Below are 17,542 nucleotides of genomic sequence, written 5' to 3'. Positions count from 1 at the left end.
AATATTCTTAATATCCACTGTAGATTTTGGTAGGTATGTTGGGTATCTCTGTAAAGCCTCAGCTGCGCATGCCGCCTGGCAACGCGCACCCTCGCTACGTGCGCTAGGTGAAGGATCGGTCAGTGGAGAGCTCAGCTAAGCTCAGCATGTTTAATTCCCCAAGCCAATGACAAGAACTTTCGTGAGAAATAACGCGAACGTCTGCATCATGCGGGATTTGCGGGCCGGAGCAGGACAAAATATGGCAGGCGCGGGCGGGACTGAAAATCATAATTCTTTGCGGGAGCGGGACTGCACAATGTGGGAGCGGGCGGGAGCGGGACTGAAAATTCTGTCCCGCGCAGACCTCTAATCTGAGTATTGTTTAAGCCTTTGTTGAGATCTCTTTGGTAAATCAAAAAAGGACTAAACTGAGATGACTAGAATGAGAATGGTTCAAGATTGTGTAGAGACCTCTTTTACAAAACTGACGGAGCCTAATCTGAGGCCCACTTTACACGGGGACGGTCTGAAACAAAAACGCAAAAGTCCGTTTTCGTTCTCACTTTTTTCCGCGTCTACACGACCGTCTTCAAGGAGGAAATCTGCGTCTATACGGTGACGCATAAATGTGTGGAATTCAATTGGATGTGCATGCCAGGCGGCTAGGTGGTGCTGTGAAAGACCTCCGCTATGTCTGCACGCATGCGCAACGTCTTCCATCTTGTCTGATCTGCACATCTGCGCCGCGAAAACTTTGACTACTCTGGCTATGGTAAGTAAGAAAGTAAGTAAAAAAGTAAGAGCATACTATACCCGCCTCTGTTCATTAACGGTATATGTGCAGATTCGGTATAGATGTTCGAAGGACTCCTGGACGTTTATTAAAGCTGCCAGAGCAGCTTGAAGGTCCGTTGGATCGATGTAATCAGACATGCTCTTACTTTTTTACTTACTTTCTTACTTCCCGGGCTGGCATGTACAGTATATGACATATATATGACGTAAACGCGTACCCGACGTGAGCAGATCTGAGCAGAGTTTCGCGTATTGGGTAGTTTAGACGGATATGCAACAGGGGCTGTTTTTAACTTATCCACTCTGGAAGGCGTTTTCAAATTTTTCCTTTTTTCAGCCTCAGAAACGCCATCCCCATGTAGACGAAAGGCACTTCCGATAAAATATTTAGTCGTTTTTACCCGACAGCGTCCTCGTGTAAACGGGCCCTGAGACTCACCAAATAGATCTGAAATGAGAATTGTGTGAGTTTACAGAGAGAGCTCTCTGGTGGATCAGCCTGAGTAAAGTATGAGATGTATAAATTGATCAACACTGAGCATTATTTAAAACATTGTTGAGAACTCATTTGTAGATTAAAGGGAGTCTACAATGAGATAACTTAACTCTTTTGCTCCAGAGACAAACCTGAGAAGCAGGAGACAAAAGCAATAATCTCATTTTAATATCACTATGATCTCATTATTGTCGAGGAGAAACAATTGAGAAAGAGAAGGGATCTCATTTTAAAATTTCCTTTCCTCTGGGTTAATACATTGATCTTGTTCAAATTTACCTCTGCGTGTTTCCTCTTACTCAATTGGTGTCAAATCCTATCCTCCATCATCACTTCTCCCTGTGAATCTAGAGAATTCTGGTCCAGTGGTCACTTACCTGCCAGGTGGGTTACAATGCAGCCATCAGCATTCTGATTTGGATTCTATGATGATCCATGAGAGGATAAATACTGGATACTCCCTATTAGTCAGACAGAACTGAGGATGCCTTTAGGATGAGAGACGAAACGTTTTCAAGAATCTTCAAGCAAGTCCAGTTGCTCTCTTCAACCAACCACAGATTACTATGTACCTGGATGACTGAGATTCGTCACAGACAGGTGGGTTACAATTAGATTTTGGAAATGATGCAGACAGGACTGATTAGACTTGTTGAGGCTGAGGCTTCCTCAGTGACATTGTCATCGAGTTCTGCTTGTTAAATGTCACTTTCACAAACATCTATCGAATTGTGATGAAGAGCTCACAGTTCAACCACAAAACTTGAGAACAATAATAAAAAGTTATGCTGGACAATACAATACAGGAAAGAAATGCTATAGTGATCAAAGATCAAATCTGCCCATACGAAAAAGAACAGTAAAGAACTTATAAGAATTTACCACTGTCTTAGTAGTAAATCCTTATAAATATAAGGATAAATCCTTATAAGGATTTATAAATAAATATATATATGCCATGTATGATTTACTCCTGAAAGTGGCCCATTTTGCATTTTCCTCATACAATTTTTTTATGAAAATCTAGTATGTATGAAGTGAACATTGTGCATGGTTTTTACAGATAATGTGTATGATGAATTACACTGTCTTTGTATGCTTCATGTAATGTTTGTAGTTTTAAATTATATTTTACAGTTTAAAATGTATATGCCTTTTATATGTAAATCCAACACAAACATATGTGGATTTACATATAAAAGGCATATACATTTTAAACTGTAAAATATAATTTAAAACTACAAACATTACATGAAGCATACAAAGACTGTCTAATTCATCATACACATTATCTGTAAAAACCATGCACAATGTTCACTTCATACATACTAGATTTTCATAAAAAATTTGTATGAGGAAAATGCAAAATGGGCCACTTTCAGGAGTAAATCATACATGGCATATATATTTATTTATAAATCCTTATAAGGATTTATCCTTATATTTATAAGGATTTACTACTAAGACAGTGGTAAACTCTTATAAGTTCTTTACTGTTCTTTTTCGTATGGGTGTGCAGCAGGAAATTACAGGAAGTAAAAAGGATCATGAATGAATCCAGATTCTTCGCCTCATTTGGCTGCATAATTAAGTCCAGGACCTTGACTGTGTGTAATATATGCACTCATTTCCCCCTTTCTCAGTTCCGAGAGATGGTTCCTTCAGCTCCCAAGCACGCTTCTATCAATGACATGGTCTTCCACAGCTACAAGTGAGTCAACACTTCTGCTCTCGTCTGTGTAGGAAATACAGTTCTTCCATGAACACGTTATCATTATGATACTACAATCTGGGATGTTTTGCTTCAGCCCAAAAAATTAATTTTGAATCTGTTTTGTTAATTAAAATTGTTTTGTTGGCTCTTATCAAACTGAAGAACTGGAAAAAAAAGAGAGAGAGAGAGCTGCTCACGTAGTTAGTCCGTGTTATTCCATTATGGAACAATGTAGAGGTATAAAATTCATGTCAGGCTAAAAATCCAAAATTTTGAAATGATTAACAGTGATAAGGGCCAATGCTTTTGCAATCACATGTAATGCAACTTAGATTTTTATTTGGGAATAATTTTACAAACTTCTTACCAGAGTCCCCGCTGGCGCTCATCACAATTGTCATTGATGATAATAATCCATCAGTGACAGAAAAAATTACTAGTGGTTGTCACAGTGACAAATGTATTTGTCATTTTTATCATGTCATTTTTTATAGAAATCCCTTTGTTTGCTGAAATCTGACCCCAGTGAAGAGACGGTGGGAAGTCAGAGTGTAACAATGAGCACGTGCTTGTGGCCAATAAAAATCAACAACACATAATGGCCAAATAAGTACCAAGCTTCTGACCACTCACAGTGCGTCTTAATTGGCCTGGTGTGGGGGTGTAATTAAGTCTGCGTGAAACAAACAGTGGTGCAGTGTAAACTGAGGAAGTTTTTGGGCGGGCTTCTTCAAGCACTGAAAATGATTTAAGGGCCGAAAGAGCCATGGGGAGGCACACTCAGAGCCCCGACTGTCCCCGAGCACATCAGACAGCGTCAGTAACACAGGGGTCAATTTAAAAAAAAAATGCCAACGTGAAAGTGCTGTCAGCCGGCAAGTGACTGAAGGGAGCAATGTTTTGGGCGGCATGGCATGTTGAGTTCTTGTGGCAAATGTTGTGGCGTTGTTGGGCCCCGTCACTCGGGGCTATAGCCCCCGGGTATTTTTGTAAGAGAAAGAGACTTATAGAAACAACTGACTGAGACATCATCTGGGATTTTGAATGTTGTAAAATAATAATGTAGCTTAGAAGCTGTGTCTTTGTGGTCCTAAAGGAGAGATATGTGAGTGAGAAATGGTATATTTTTATTAAACTGATGATAAATTTTACTAGTGATATTTAATAGGCAATTGACCATGCGTCAGTTTCCTGAGACATTCTGGGTTTTGATGATAATAATATGGAGACAGAAACTGAAGTAGATGACATAAATTTTAAAAGAGCAGTGCAGAAATCACCAATAAAGATGTCATAACCTTTGAATGTGTGTGGGTGATATTACCTTGTAAAGTTAGATAAAATCTCCCCAGCCTATCGATGCCAATCTCCCTTAAAAAAAAAAAAAAACAAGCCGCAGGAGCACCTGACTGAGCTCCTGGTCTGTTCAATAGCTAGAATAGAGACGGCCTTGGGTGAACTAACATATGATGAAAAACAGGGTGTCATTCTGTGTTCGGTTTGTAATTCAGTGGGAAAATTGAATTCCTTCACTGTTGGTTGTTCCAAGATCCTTTTCGACTCTGTTCAATTGTAAATGAAGTTTTGTGTTGAAGTAAAGGCTAAAGGGAGTCCTAATACCGCTTCTGAATAATTCCGTGTTAAAATAACCTGAAGTAAGATCAAACTAAAGAGGTTTATTTTAGCTTGATGGTGCACATGGCGTCCAAAATCAGGTCTTTCTTTCTTTGAGGCTGGACTGAAGCCCAAATTTTATATGTAATGGAGAGGCCTAGCTGTATCTGGACAAATATTTGAATTGTGCCCATTTGGTTGGTATAAATCTGTATTAAGTCCACTTTGATAAGTTGTTAACTAAGAAAAAATACAGACTCAGAAAAAGTGAAAAATACTTATTGAGCTTTTATTTTTCAAGGAAAAACGAGAATATTTTCAAAACCCAGTGAGAACCCTCTCCCAACATTTAAATAAATCTATAACATAATTCCAGCTCAAGAGGAGTGGAAAAGTTTGAAGAATTAACCCAAATTAGTGTTTTTGAACATCACATAACTTTTTCAGTCTTTTCTTGCCCCTGTCCCAACTTTTCTGAAACATGTTGCTGACTTCAAATTTAAAAATGAGCATATATTTTTCAAAAAACAATAAAATTTCTCTGTTTCAACATTTGATATGTTGTCTTTGTACTATTTTCAATGAAATATAGGGTTTCTATGATTTGCACATCTTCACGTTCTGTTTATGTTTTACACAGTGTCCCAAATTTTTGGAATGGGAGGTATCTCATCTCATCTCATCTCATTATCTCTAGCCGCTTTATCCTGTTCTACAGGGTTGCAGGCAAGCTGGAGCCTATCCCAGCTGACTATAGGCGAAAGGCGGGGTACACCCTGGACAAGTCGCCAGGTCATCACAGGGCTGACACATAGACACAGACAACCATTCACACTCACATTCACACCTACGGCCAATTTAGAGTCACCAGTTAACCTAACCTGCATGTCTTTGGACTGTGGGGGAAACCGGAGCACCCGGAGGAAACCCACGCAGACACAGGGAGAACATGCAAACTCCGCACAGAAAGGCCCTCGCCGGCCACGGGGCTCGAACCCGGACCTTCTTGCTGTGAGGCGACAGCGCTCACTACACCACCGTGCCGCCCGGAATGGAAGTTGTAATAAAAAATTAAATTCAAAGGAAAAAATAATAAATCGTATGTGAAGAACAAATCAGAATAGAATGTTTGAGCTTGTAGTCTTGGTGTAGACCTTGTTCTATTAAACTAAGGACTAACTAATATATATATTTTTTTCATTGTCCATGTGATGACCACAGCTCAAACACATGGTCGCCAGATGGTCACTACACAATCTGAGGCAATGATCGCAGTCACATTGAGACTTGGATTAAAGTTAGGGTTAGGAGTAGGGGCAGGGGTAGGACTAAGGTTAATGGTGGGGGTCTGGGACTTTGAGCATCATTTTTTGCTTGAGCAATATTTGATATCTCTGACCTTGCTGACTGGTGGTCCAGTGACTGAACAGCAATGAAAACCGTGGTGCCATTTTGAATTGTAATATTAGGCTTGAAAGAGTGATGTTCAGGTGATCCTGACACTTGAGGCACAAGTGCTGAAGTGTTCACCAGATTCGTGCTGTTGAAGTTATTCTGAAGCATCTTCAAATCTTCACTCCATCTGATTTCATAGGATTGGGCTAAAAAGAAAAAAAAAAAGCAATGAGAGTCTGAGAGATTTTATTTATACAAAGGAAGTTCTGAAGTTATGATTGATTGTGCATGGGATAACTCTCCTGTGTGTATAGGGTATGAATGAATATGAATGAATGAAATCACAATATAATAACTATACAAATCTGGTACCACAATTTTCAGTATATAATTGCATTTATTTACAACCACTTAGAAACCACAAAATTCCACTGTGCATTTGTGCAAAATATACAGTGTCTTGAAAAAGTATTCATCCCCCTGTGTGTTTGTCCTGTGTTGTCACATTACAAGTTGGAATTAAAATAGATTTTTGGAGAGTGAGCACCATGTAATTTACGCAACATGCCTACCATTTTAAAGGTGGAAATTGTTGTTTTATTGTGACACAAACAATAATTAAGAGGAAAAAACAGAAATCTGGGTTGTGCATAGATATTCATCCCCTTTCATATGAAACCCCTAAATAAGAGCTGGTCCAACCAATCCACTTCATAAGTCACCTAATTAGTTGATTTAAATCCACCTGTGTGCACTGAAAGTGTCATATGATCTGTCTCATGATGTCTGTATAAAATCAACCTGTTCTGGAAGGACCCTGACTCTGCAACACTACTAAGCAAGCAACATGAAAACCAAGGAGCCTCCAAACAGGTCAGAGACAAAGTTGTGGAGAAGTATAGATCAGGGTTGGGTTATAAAAAAAAAATATCCCAAACTTTGAATATCCCACAGAGCACCATTAAATGTATTGTAGCAAAATGGAAAGAATATGGCACCACTACAAACCTGACAAGATTAGGCTGCCCACCAAAACTCACAGACCAGGCAAGGAGGGCATTAATCAGAGATGCAACAAAGACAGCAAAGATAACACTGAAGGAGCTGCAAAGAGCCACAGCGGAGATGGGAGTATTTGTCCATAGGACCACTTTAAGCCATACACTCCGCAGAGTGGGGCTTTATGGGAGAGTGGCCAGAAAAAGCCATTGCTGAAGAAAACACGTTTGGAGTTTGCCCAACAGCATGTGGCAGACTCCCCAAACACATGGAAGAAGATTCTCTGGTCAAATGAGATTAAATTTATCTTTTTGACCATCATGGGAAATGCCATGTGTGGCGCAAACCCAACACCCTGAGAACACCATTCCTACAGTGAAGCATGGTGGTGGCAGCATCATGCTGTGGGGATATTTTTCATCTGCAGGGACAAGAAAGCTGGTCAGGACTGAACGAAAGATGGATGGCACTAAATACAAGGCAATTCTTGAGGAAAACCTGTTTGAGTTGGCCAGAGGTTTGAGACTGGGATGAAGTTTCATGTTCCAGCAGGACAATGACCCTAAACATACTGCTAAAGTTACACTGGAGTGGTTTAAAGGGAAACATTTAAATGTCTTTGAATGGCCTAATCAAAGCCCAGACCTCAATCCAATTGAGAATCTGTGGCATAACTTGAAAATTGCTGCACACCAACACAACCCATCTAACTGAAGGATTTCAAGTTCAAGCACTTTATTATCATTGTTAATGCACAAAGAAATTTCTTTTGTGCTGGTCCCAAAGGTGCAAAAAGTTAAGGTGCAAAATATTTAAACAAACAAAAAAAAAAGTTGGAGCAGTTTTGTCTTGAGGAATGGGCAAAAATCCCAGTGGCAAGATGTGCAAAGCTAATAGAGACATCCCCCAAGAGACTTGCAGCTGTAATTGCAGCAGAAGGTGGCTCTACAAAGTATTGACCTTGGGGGGAGTGACTATGACTATTGACTATGCACACTCCAGATTTCTGGTTTTTTTTTCCATCTTAGTTATTGTTTGTGTCACAATAAAACAAACATTTGCACCCTTAAAGTGGCAGGCATAATGTATAAATCAAATGGTGCTACCCCCCCCCCCCAAAAAAAAAAAAAAAATTCTGTAAATAAATAAATAAATTTTAATTCCAGCTTGTAATACGACAACACAGGACAAACACAAAGGGGGATGAATACTTTTGCAAGATATTGTACATCTGTAAACTGTCCTGATAGAAGTCATTCATCTTCAGTAAACACTATTCTGTCAGGGCCACAGTGAACACTGGGTGTGAGGCAGGAACACACCCTTGATGGGATTCCACACAAACATTTACACCTAGGGGGCAATTTAGCACAGCCAATCTACCACCACAAATGTTTTTGGAAGCACGAAATGATGTTCATTCATGAGCTTAAAACACTTTAATCATTGGCAATGTTCTGTGGTATAAGAAGAATAAAACACATTTGGGCATTATATGATCCTGCCCCCAGGTGCTTTACTCCTTACATCACATCTTGTAGCACTTTTTAAGAAATATGTCTCATCTGAAAATAACTGTGAGAGTGAGAAACTTTATTCCTTTTATTTTTTTAAAAAACTTATCGACAGTATTTTTACCAGAATGAAATAAGTTTAAGTTGTATGTTATGATATTGGTATAGTGTTAAGCATCTGTTCAATATTCAAGGTTCTAATCTCTAACAGTGTAAGTTTGCACAAGACTCACCTTTTCCCTCATCAAAATCCTCACCAGGAGCCGTCCAGTTGAGAAGGATGATGCCCTTCTGTATTTTCGCAGTCAGATCTGTGATCTTGTTTGGAGGAAAGTTTGAAGGTCCATCTGCTTCCACCACAAAACTCTCCCCAGTTTTTGTTCTGGTGAAGTTTCCCACATCTACTGGTGGCACATTTATTGTGGGCTTAGGAGGGTTTAATTTCACTTTACCTGGAAAGAGAATGTAAATGCTGATTATTTCTCTATTTGAGGAGTGTGGAGACACATACAAACTCAGACAGCTGAAAGTTAACCATGTCTTTGCTCGTCCCTGCAGAACCCCAAAACCACCTCCACACCATCTTCCATTTCTCCAATACTACCCCATCCTGTCCTCCATGTCTCCAACACCACCCCTATCCCGTCCTGCATTTCTCCAGCCCCACCCTGTCCTCCATTTCTCCAACCCCACCCCATCCTCCATTTTTCCAACACCACCCCATCCCCATCCTGTTCTCCATTTCTCCAACACCATTTCACCAGTTTACCTGTACAGTGTACTAAACAGGTGGGTTTTTTTTAGCATTTCATATCTTAACCAGTCTTTTGTTGCCCCTGTCCAACATTTTTTGGAACATGTTGCAGGCATCAAATTCAAAATGAGTGTATATTGATCAACCCCACCACCACCAAAAAAATAAAATAAAATAAAAAATAAAGTTTATCAGGTTGAACATCTTGTCTTTGTGTTGTCTTCAATTGAATATAGGTTGAAAAGAATTTGTAAATTATTGTATTCTGTTTTCATTTTGCCTCAAATTTAAAGTGAAACTAACCTGACTTTTTCCAGTAGTGAATTTTTACAATTGTGATGAGTCCAATTTATACTTGAATGTGTTCATTCTGCTTCCCATAGATTTTGAGGGGTAGGGGGGCTGAGACTCGGTAGGCCATTGGGTGGCCTCCGCCCCACTACCCACTCCAGAGCCAGCGCCAGAGGCCGACAGGGTGGAGTTTGCTCCACTGCCCGCTCCGGAGTCTGCACAAGAGGCCGACGGGGCAGCTTCCACTTCACTGCCCGCTCCAGAGTCTGCAGAAGAGACCAACGGGGTGGCGTCCACTCTACTGCTCGTTCCACCACCAGGCTTCAGTGGGGGCAAGCGCTTCACTCTGCTGCCGGGTTTCAGGGAGGATGAGCTCTTGGCTCTACTGCCTGGCTTCAGGGAGGACATCGTCACTTCACTGCCCATGCCAAGATTAATGCCCATGTCCCAGTCCATGCTCATGCTAATTCCACTGCCTATGCCAAGATCCAAGCCCATGTCCAAGTCCATGTCCATGCTAATGCTGGAACCCATGCCAAGATTCAAGCCCAGGTTCAGGTCCATGCCTTTGTTAATGCTGGTACCCATGCCAAGTCCATGTCCATGTCTAATCTGGAGCCCAAGCTCAGTCAGGGGCCCAGGTCCATGTCAAAGCCTGAGCTCAAGTCTATGTCTGAACTCATGTTCATGCCTGATTCCATGTCTGAGTCCACACCCAAGCCAGTGTCTATACCTGAGCCCCCATCCATCATCATACCCCAGTTCAAGGCCCGACCTGAGCCCAAACCCCCACCTAAGCCCAGGTTCTGGAGCCATGTCTGCCCAGAGCCAAAGTGGAGCTCTGAATGGACGTTTTCTTATGGCAGGCCCTGAGGCAGCCCAAAGACAACTTTAGTTCCTGAAAGGAGCTCTTTGGTGGGGGTTCTGTCATGCCTTCATGTGCTCAAGCCTGGTGCTGCTCGAGCAGCTGTGCTTGTCCATGTGTCCATGTGCACAGAGTGCATTGCACACACCCTTGGGACAATTGAATCATTGCACACACCTGTTGCTGATTTGGAACACTATCAGCACGTGCTTAAAAGGACACTGACCCCATTAGTATGATGCAAAGTATTGTAGCTGTTTCAATTGGCATGTTTGTTTCTCTGGTTTATATTCTATGTTACAACTCTGCTTTGTTTGCTTTCATTTTCATTTAGTTACTCTGACCTTCCTTTGTATTTGTGTACATATACAGGTAGCACACTTGTAACTAAAACACTTACCTGTGATTACATCCACATCAACGCTGCATTCCTGACACGAACTTTTTCAACTTCACTATTCCCATTTTACTACATGCACTTGAATAATTTATAGAACTACTCTACAAAGTAGAATGGACAGATGCAACCTTATCTATCTATCTATCTATCTATCTATATTTTGTAGTTGAGTTTTATTTGGGGCGGCACGGTGGTGTAGTGGTTAGCGCTGTCGCCTCACAGCAAGAAGGTCCTGGGTTCGAGCCCCGGGGCCGGTGAGGGCCTTTCTGTGCGGAGTTTGCATGTTCTCCCCGTGTCCGCGTGGGTTTCCTCCGGGTGCTCCGGTTTCCCCCACAGTCCAAAGACATGCAGGTTAGGTTAACTGGTGACTCTAAATTGACTGTAGGTGTGAATGTGAGTGTGAATGGTTCTCTGTGTCTATGTGTCAGCCCTGTGATGACCTGGCGACTTGTCCAGGGTGTACCCCGCCTTTCGCCCATAGTCAGCTGGGATAGGCTCCAGCTTGCCTGTGACCCTGTAGAAGGATAAAGTGGCTAGAGATAATGAGATGAGATGAGTTTGATTTGTGCTGGATGGTGCTGTTGTGACATTTGAAATTTCCTGTGGATTAATACAGTTTTTCAAATTTGTATTTCCATTTGGCTTAAAAGTGAATGATTTTTTACTTTTGTGAGGCCAAGAACAGCAGTAGTCATCAGCAGAAATACACAGCATGCTGAAAAGAAGCAGAGCTGGGGCTGATTTCTTTTTCTGGTTGGACTACAGAGTCACACATCCAACCACTGACAGGTGTGTCAGGTGGTTCCACTTGGTGAACTGTCCACTAAATTTTGGGTGAGACTTACTTAATCCTGAATGGCTGACACTTTTTTAACACGTCGTTTGCAATGATTAATAATGTGCACTTGAAATACAGTAATAAACATGAACCAGTGAATGAATGATTTTGATCACTGATGTTCCGAAATACCTTTGGAGGACAAACTCGAAGCAAAAAGACAAATTTAAAATGTTCTTCAATCAACATACAGATTACATGAAGGGACAAATGACAGAAGATGGGTTTCATCCTCCTTGTTTCCAAGAAAGAGCTGGCTATCAGCAAAGAGAACTTTTCTGTATCACAAATAAAATAAACATGATGATGAAATTCACTGAAAAAGAAACAGTCACAAATGGTGTTGCTTTTCTGTGAATGCATTGATGTGTACATGCAGAATAGTTGGATAAACCCTGTGCTACAGATCTCAAACCGAAGGGTTTCATAATAGTAACATGAAGCCCCGAAATTACCCTGTAAAACTTTTGGGTGTAAAAGAACCTTGCTCATGTGTGTGGTGGGTTATTTTTACCTTTTAAGTGATGGGTAACTCCATGTAAAAAAAAAAGTTTAGGGTGAAGTTTCAGGAGCTAAAGTTTATTTTTCTGTTCTGTTTGTGTATGTATGTATGTATGTATGTATGTATATTTGAGCTCAGTCCAAATTCTGATAAGAAAGTAATTGACTGTTTTGAAAGAATTCAGACATCAGGTCTTATTTTAAAATTTCATTTTATTGAGAAGGCGGCATGGTGGTGTAGTGGGTGAGCACTGTTGCCTCAAAGTCAGAAGGTTCTGGGTTTGAGCCCAGTGGCCAATGGGGGCCTTTCTGTGTGGAGTTTGTATATTCTCCCTGTGTCTGCATGGGGTTTCCTCTGGTTTCCCCCACAGTCCAAAGACATGCAGGTGAGGCTAATTGGTGGCTCTAAATTGACCTTAGGTGTGAATGGTTGTTTGTCTCAATGTGTCATTGTACCCTGCCTCTCACCCACAGTCAGCTGGGATAGGCTCCAGCTTGCCTGTGACTCTGCACAGGATAAGCGATTATGGATAAATGGATGTTATTGAGAGTTACCTTAATTATTTTGAGAGTACTGCTTTTTTTCTCCAACCAAGATAAACAATTTTTTTTTCCATTTTGTTCCCTTTCCAGTGATTCGACTGTCCCATTGTGTATTATTTGTCCCACTGCCAGGGGCAGCCATGGCCTGAATGTTTGAGAAGCAGCCTTGGGCTCAAAGGATCACCAGTTCAATTCCTGGGACTGGCAGGAAAACTGTGAGTTGAGTGAATGAACAGCACTTTCCTCTCACTTTGTGTCATGGCTGAAGTACCACCGAGCAAGGCATGTAACCCCCAACTGTTCCCTGGGCACTGTAGCATAACTGCCCACTAGAGTGTGTGTGTGGGGGGTTTCTCACTGCTTCAGATGGGTTAAATGCAGAGAAGGAATTTTGCTGTGCTTTAGTGTGCATGTGATGAAAAAAAAAAAAAAGGCTTCTTCTATTAAGCTCTTGAGGCTAGAGGGAAAATCTTGTGGAAAATCCTCAGTACACTAATTGTGAGTGAGTGAGTGAGTGAGTGAGTCAGTGAATGAGTGAGTGAGTGAGTGCATGTGTGTAAACCAATCAGTTCCATGAGGTGTTCTGTATAACAGTGGTTAATTCTGGCTGAGTGAACAGTACACAATATTTACCATCCACAATATATCCAGGGACATACAGAGCACCACTGTGTCTGCGTGAGGAAAGTTGGACTCCTCCATGTTGATTTTCCACTCTCACTTTCAGACTGTATTTTCCACGTTTTAATTTTGTAAAATATCTGGAATAGACACCATCGTCTTTGAAAGTATCAGCTCCTGTAAAAGTTATTTCCAGTCAGAAAAGTGTGGATAATGTAATAATTTCACCTGAACTTATGATTTGATGCAAGATGATGTTTTATAACTGTTACCTGCTCCGTTATCAAGTAGCTCCAGTTGTACTGAGTGCCCAGTATCTGATGCCAGGTTCGCCCAAACAGTGACCCCCACCACAGGATTATAATTCTGACTGACCTCAGCCAACACGACCATGGGTTTGGTGCCATCACTGGTCTGTTGGTTCATTCTGGCTGTAACTGTGACTGGGTGAACATCTTCACGGGCCGCTCGACTCATTACTATTAAACCTATTGCCTGAACAGGTGATTCATTATTGAGGAAGCTATATTTCCAGTCTCCAGGCTGCCAGGAAACACAGGGAAGGAAAGTGTTGTCTTTATTTATTAGTATTTTTTGTTTCCTGATGTGTTTTTTTTCCTTATTGTCTTTTGTCAAAATAACAGTAAAAAGCTTTACCTCTGCAGTTCCTGGAACAGTAAAAGTGATTGTACTAGCAATGCTAGAGGTGTTTCTCTGGTCGTAAACCAAACCACTTGGTGACTTTATGTACACAGTGGGTGCACTTCTTTCATGGGTGATTGTAAAGGCGGTGTTATTTCCTATAGTCCGGTCAATGGGAACTGTTCCATTAAACCAATCTGCAACATTCTTTGCAGTGCTTTCAAGCTGTTTGGAATAAAGTAAATATATTATGTGAAAATTGTGACCTGTGAGATTGAGATTTCTCACAGTGGAAGTTTATCACTAACCTGAATGGGCTGAGCGATTGGATTCCCATCAAACATTGTAATTGAGCAAAAGGCATCCAGAAGCTCGTTGGAAACAACAGACTCACTTGCTACTTTAAATTCTCCCCCTATATGAATGATAATCAAAATCCAATGTGTTAAAAATGTTGTAAATCTACAGTGATGTTCTGCTAATCAATCCATTGTTCTCTGAATATGAAATTGACTTCGAACTGAAACTAAAAACAGTGAAATGCAAAAACAGCCTCTATGTGATGATCAGAAAAACAACAACAAAAAACTCACCTGTTCTCTCTGCCATGGTTTTCAATACCGGGTCTGCAGTTGGGCCAAGTGCTATAGTGTGAATGATTGCACCACTGTCAACAGCTTCTTGTAAACAAGCTCCAACATTATCACCTGCTTCCCCATCTGTCAGAAAAATTATTTCATCTCCAATTGCTGTCTTATCATTTGATTGAAGAAGCTGAAATGAAAAAAGACGTCATTAATTCTCTTCCAATTCCTTCTTAATTCTTAAACAAAGAGAATTTTCATCATTTAATACTTTGACAGTGGAATTTAGTGAGAGAATATAGGAGGAGTTTTTACATGTGTTTCTCACCTCTAAGCCTTTTCTGAGGCCTTTACAGATTTGAGTACCTCCGTTTGCAACTGTTGGCAACTTGTTTATTAGATTGTCTCTTGAAGCCTGTCCATCTATTAAAGTCAACGGGCTTAGTACTTGAGCATCAGAACTAAATGTCACAAGCCCCACAGTCTCTTTTTCTTTTATACACTGGTTTAACAAAACTGTGGCAGATCGGCGTTGGTTTTTTATTTTTGAACCCTTTAAAGACAAAAACAATAAAATATTAGGCATTTTCTACAAACATACAAAGATAATTTGAGTATCTGCCATGTGCTGATGACTTTCACTTGATTTGTCAGTTGTAGTTTTTTTTTTTTTAATGGTAAAAACAACAAACAATTTTGACTGAAAGTGAGCTGTTAGTGTGTCAGATGAGTGCTTGATCAGCTTCCCTTTCAAGCCCTGGACATTTTTTCTTTACAGGAAAGTGCATTACATTACCAAAAATGACTGAATAATTTTACGAATTCAGTAGCACATCATGAAAAGTAAATAGTGAATTAATCTTGTGATGAGATGAGATACATTATGATTTCATGACAATGAATGAGTGTCTCATGCACATAATGTAAAATTCTTTTTGTTAAATTCAGCAACAGTTCTCGTGATTAATGTGGAAATTGCAACTAGGAATATTCATGCAGAATACACACACACACACACACACACACACACACACACACACACACACACACACACACAGTGTCTTGCAAAAGTATTCATCCCCCTTGGTGTTTGTCCTGTTTTGTTGCATTACAAGCTATAATTAAAATAGATTTTTTGGGGGGGTTAGCACCGTTTGATTTACACAACATGCCTACCACTTTAAAAGTGAAAACTGTTGTTTTATTGTGATGTAAGCAATAGTTCAGATGAAAAAACAGAAATCTAGAGCGTGCATAGGTATTCACCCCCAAAGTCAACACTTTGTAGATCCACCTTTTGCTGCAATTAAAGCTGCAAGTCTCTTGGGTTTTGTCTGTAGAGGAAAATGTCATTTTTAGACAATTCTTATGACTTTAGTGATCTTTAAAAAGGTAAGCTTCAGAGACGGCGGCACGGTGGTGTAGTGGTTAGCGCTGTCGCCTCACAGCAAGAAGTCCTGGGTTCGAGCCCCAGGGCTGGCGAGGGCCTTTCTGTGTGGAGTTTGCATGTTCTTCCCGTGTCCGCGTGGGTTTCCTCCGGGTGCTCTGGTTTCCCCCACAGTCCAAAGACATGCAGGTTAGGTTAACTGGTGACTCTAAATTGACCGTAGGTGTGAATGTGAGTGTGAATGGTTGTCTGTGTCTATGTGTCAGCCCTGTGATGACCTGGCGACTTGTCCAGGGTGTACCCCGCCTTTCGCCCGTAGTCAGCTGGGATAGGCTCCAGCTTGCCTGCGACCCTGTAGAAGGATAAAGCGGCTAGAGATAATGAGATGAGATGAGCTTCAGAGACACTGTGGAGATGAAAAATATAATTTTTAGCGAATTTCTGTGCCTCTCAGATTCTTAGGTCAGACACTGTCTCATGTTTATAAAAGATAAAGAATGTTGTTTTGTGTCACACTGTTTTATTTTGCAAGGTTATTGTAAACATGTGGACATGTGAAGATAACCAGGATAGTGAGGTAGTGATGGAGAGTATGCCAAGGCTGAACACCCTGAGATTCAGAAGATATCTGATATGCAAGTTATGCTATTGTTATTTTGGCAAGTATAAAACAGGATCTATGGAAATAGAGAATACTTCTCTGGGTTTGGAGAAGTCCTCTTGCAAGAAGTACTATAATAAACTTATATTCTGTCTGTTTCTTCATGACAGCCTTGGGTTTTATTGTTTTTCCACCACATTGTCTCTATTAGCTTAGCACATCTGGCCAATGGGATTTTTGCTCATTCCTCACGGCAAAACTGTTCCAACTCTTTCAAGTTAGATGGGTTGTGTTGGTTTCCAGCAATCTTCAAGTTATGCCACAGATTCTCAATTGGACTGAGGTCTGAGTTTTGATTAGGCCATTCCAAGACATTTAAATGTTTCCCTTTAAACCACTCCAGTGTAACTTTACCAGTATGTTTAGGGTCATTGTCCTGCTGGAATGTGAACCTTCATCCCAGTCTCAAACCTCTGGCTAACTCAAACAGGTTTTCCTCCAGAACTGCCCTGTATTTAGTGCCATCCACCTTTCCTTCAGTCCTGACCAGTTTTCCCGTCCTTGCAGATGAAAAATATTCCCACAGCATGATGCTGCTGCCACCATGCTTCACTGGAGGAATGGTGTTCTCAGGGTGTTGGGTTTGCACCACACATGGCATTTCCCATGATGGTCAAAAAGATAAATTTTAGTCTCATTTGACCAGAGAATCTTCTTCCATGTGTTTGGGGAGTCTGCCACATGCTGTTGGGCAAACTCCAAACGTGTTTTCTTCAGCAATGGCTTTTTCTGGTCACTTTTCCATCAAGCCCCCCTCTGTGGAGTGTACAGCTTAAAGTGGTCCTATGGACAGATACTCCCATCTCCACTGTGGATCTTTGCAGCTTCTTAAGTGTTATATTTGGTGTCTTTGTTGCATCTCTGATTAATGCCCTCCTTGCCCAGTCTGTGAGTTTTGGTGGGTCCCTTTCTCTTGTCAGATTTGTAGTGGTGCCATATTCTTTCC

At 40.9% G+C, this 17,542-nt stretch overlaps 1 protein-coding gene across 2 annotated transcripts in view; it reads right to left on the bottom strand.

Annotated features, from left to right (window-relative positions):
- Nucleotides 1-4,869: 4,869 nt before the first annotated feature.
- Nucleotides 4,870-17,542, bottom strand: part of LOC132900892 (calcium-activated chloride channel regulator 1-like) — a 33,638-nt gene continuing 20,965 nt past the window's right edge. For both annotated transcript variants that reach the window (XM_060943234.1, XM_060943235.1), the window contains 8 exons: nt 14,877-15,101; nt 14,558-14,738; nt 14,273-14,379; nt 13,980-14,189; nt 13,595-13,865; nt 13,335-13,499; nt 8,743-8,961; nt 4,870-6,202 (listed from right to left, as the gene is read on the bottom strand). In XM_060943234.1, coding sequence (XP_060799217.1) covers nt 5,877-6,202; nt 8,743-8,961; nt 13,335-13,499; nt 13,595-13,865; nt 13,980-14,189; nt 14,273-14,379; nt 14,558-14,738; nt 14,877-15,101 — 1,704 coding nt within the window. In that variant the 3' untranslated portion in view covers nt 4,870-5,876. The remainder of the gene's footprint in view (nt 6,203-8,742; nt 8,962-13,334; nt 13,500-13,594; nt 13,866-13,979; nt 14,190-14,272; nt 14,380-14,557; nt 14,739-14,876; nt 15,102-17,542) is intronic.

This window comes from Neoarius graeffei, chromosome 16 (genome assembly GCF_027579695.1).
Source record: "Neoarius graeffei isolate fNeoGra1 chromosome 16, fNeoGra1.pri, whole genome shotgun sequence".
NCBI classification, from domain to species: Eukaryota; Metazoa; Chordata; class Actinopteri; order Siluriformes; family Ariidae; genus Neoarius; species Neoarius graeffei.
Note: the sequence above shows the minus strand (reverse complement) of the source record. Positions and strands in the feature narration are given on the sequence as shown.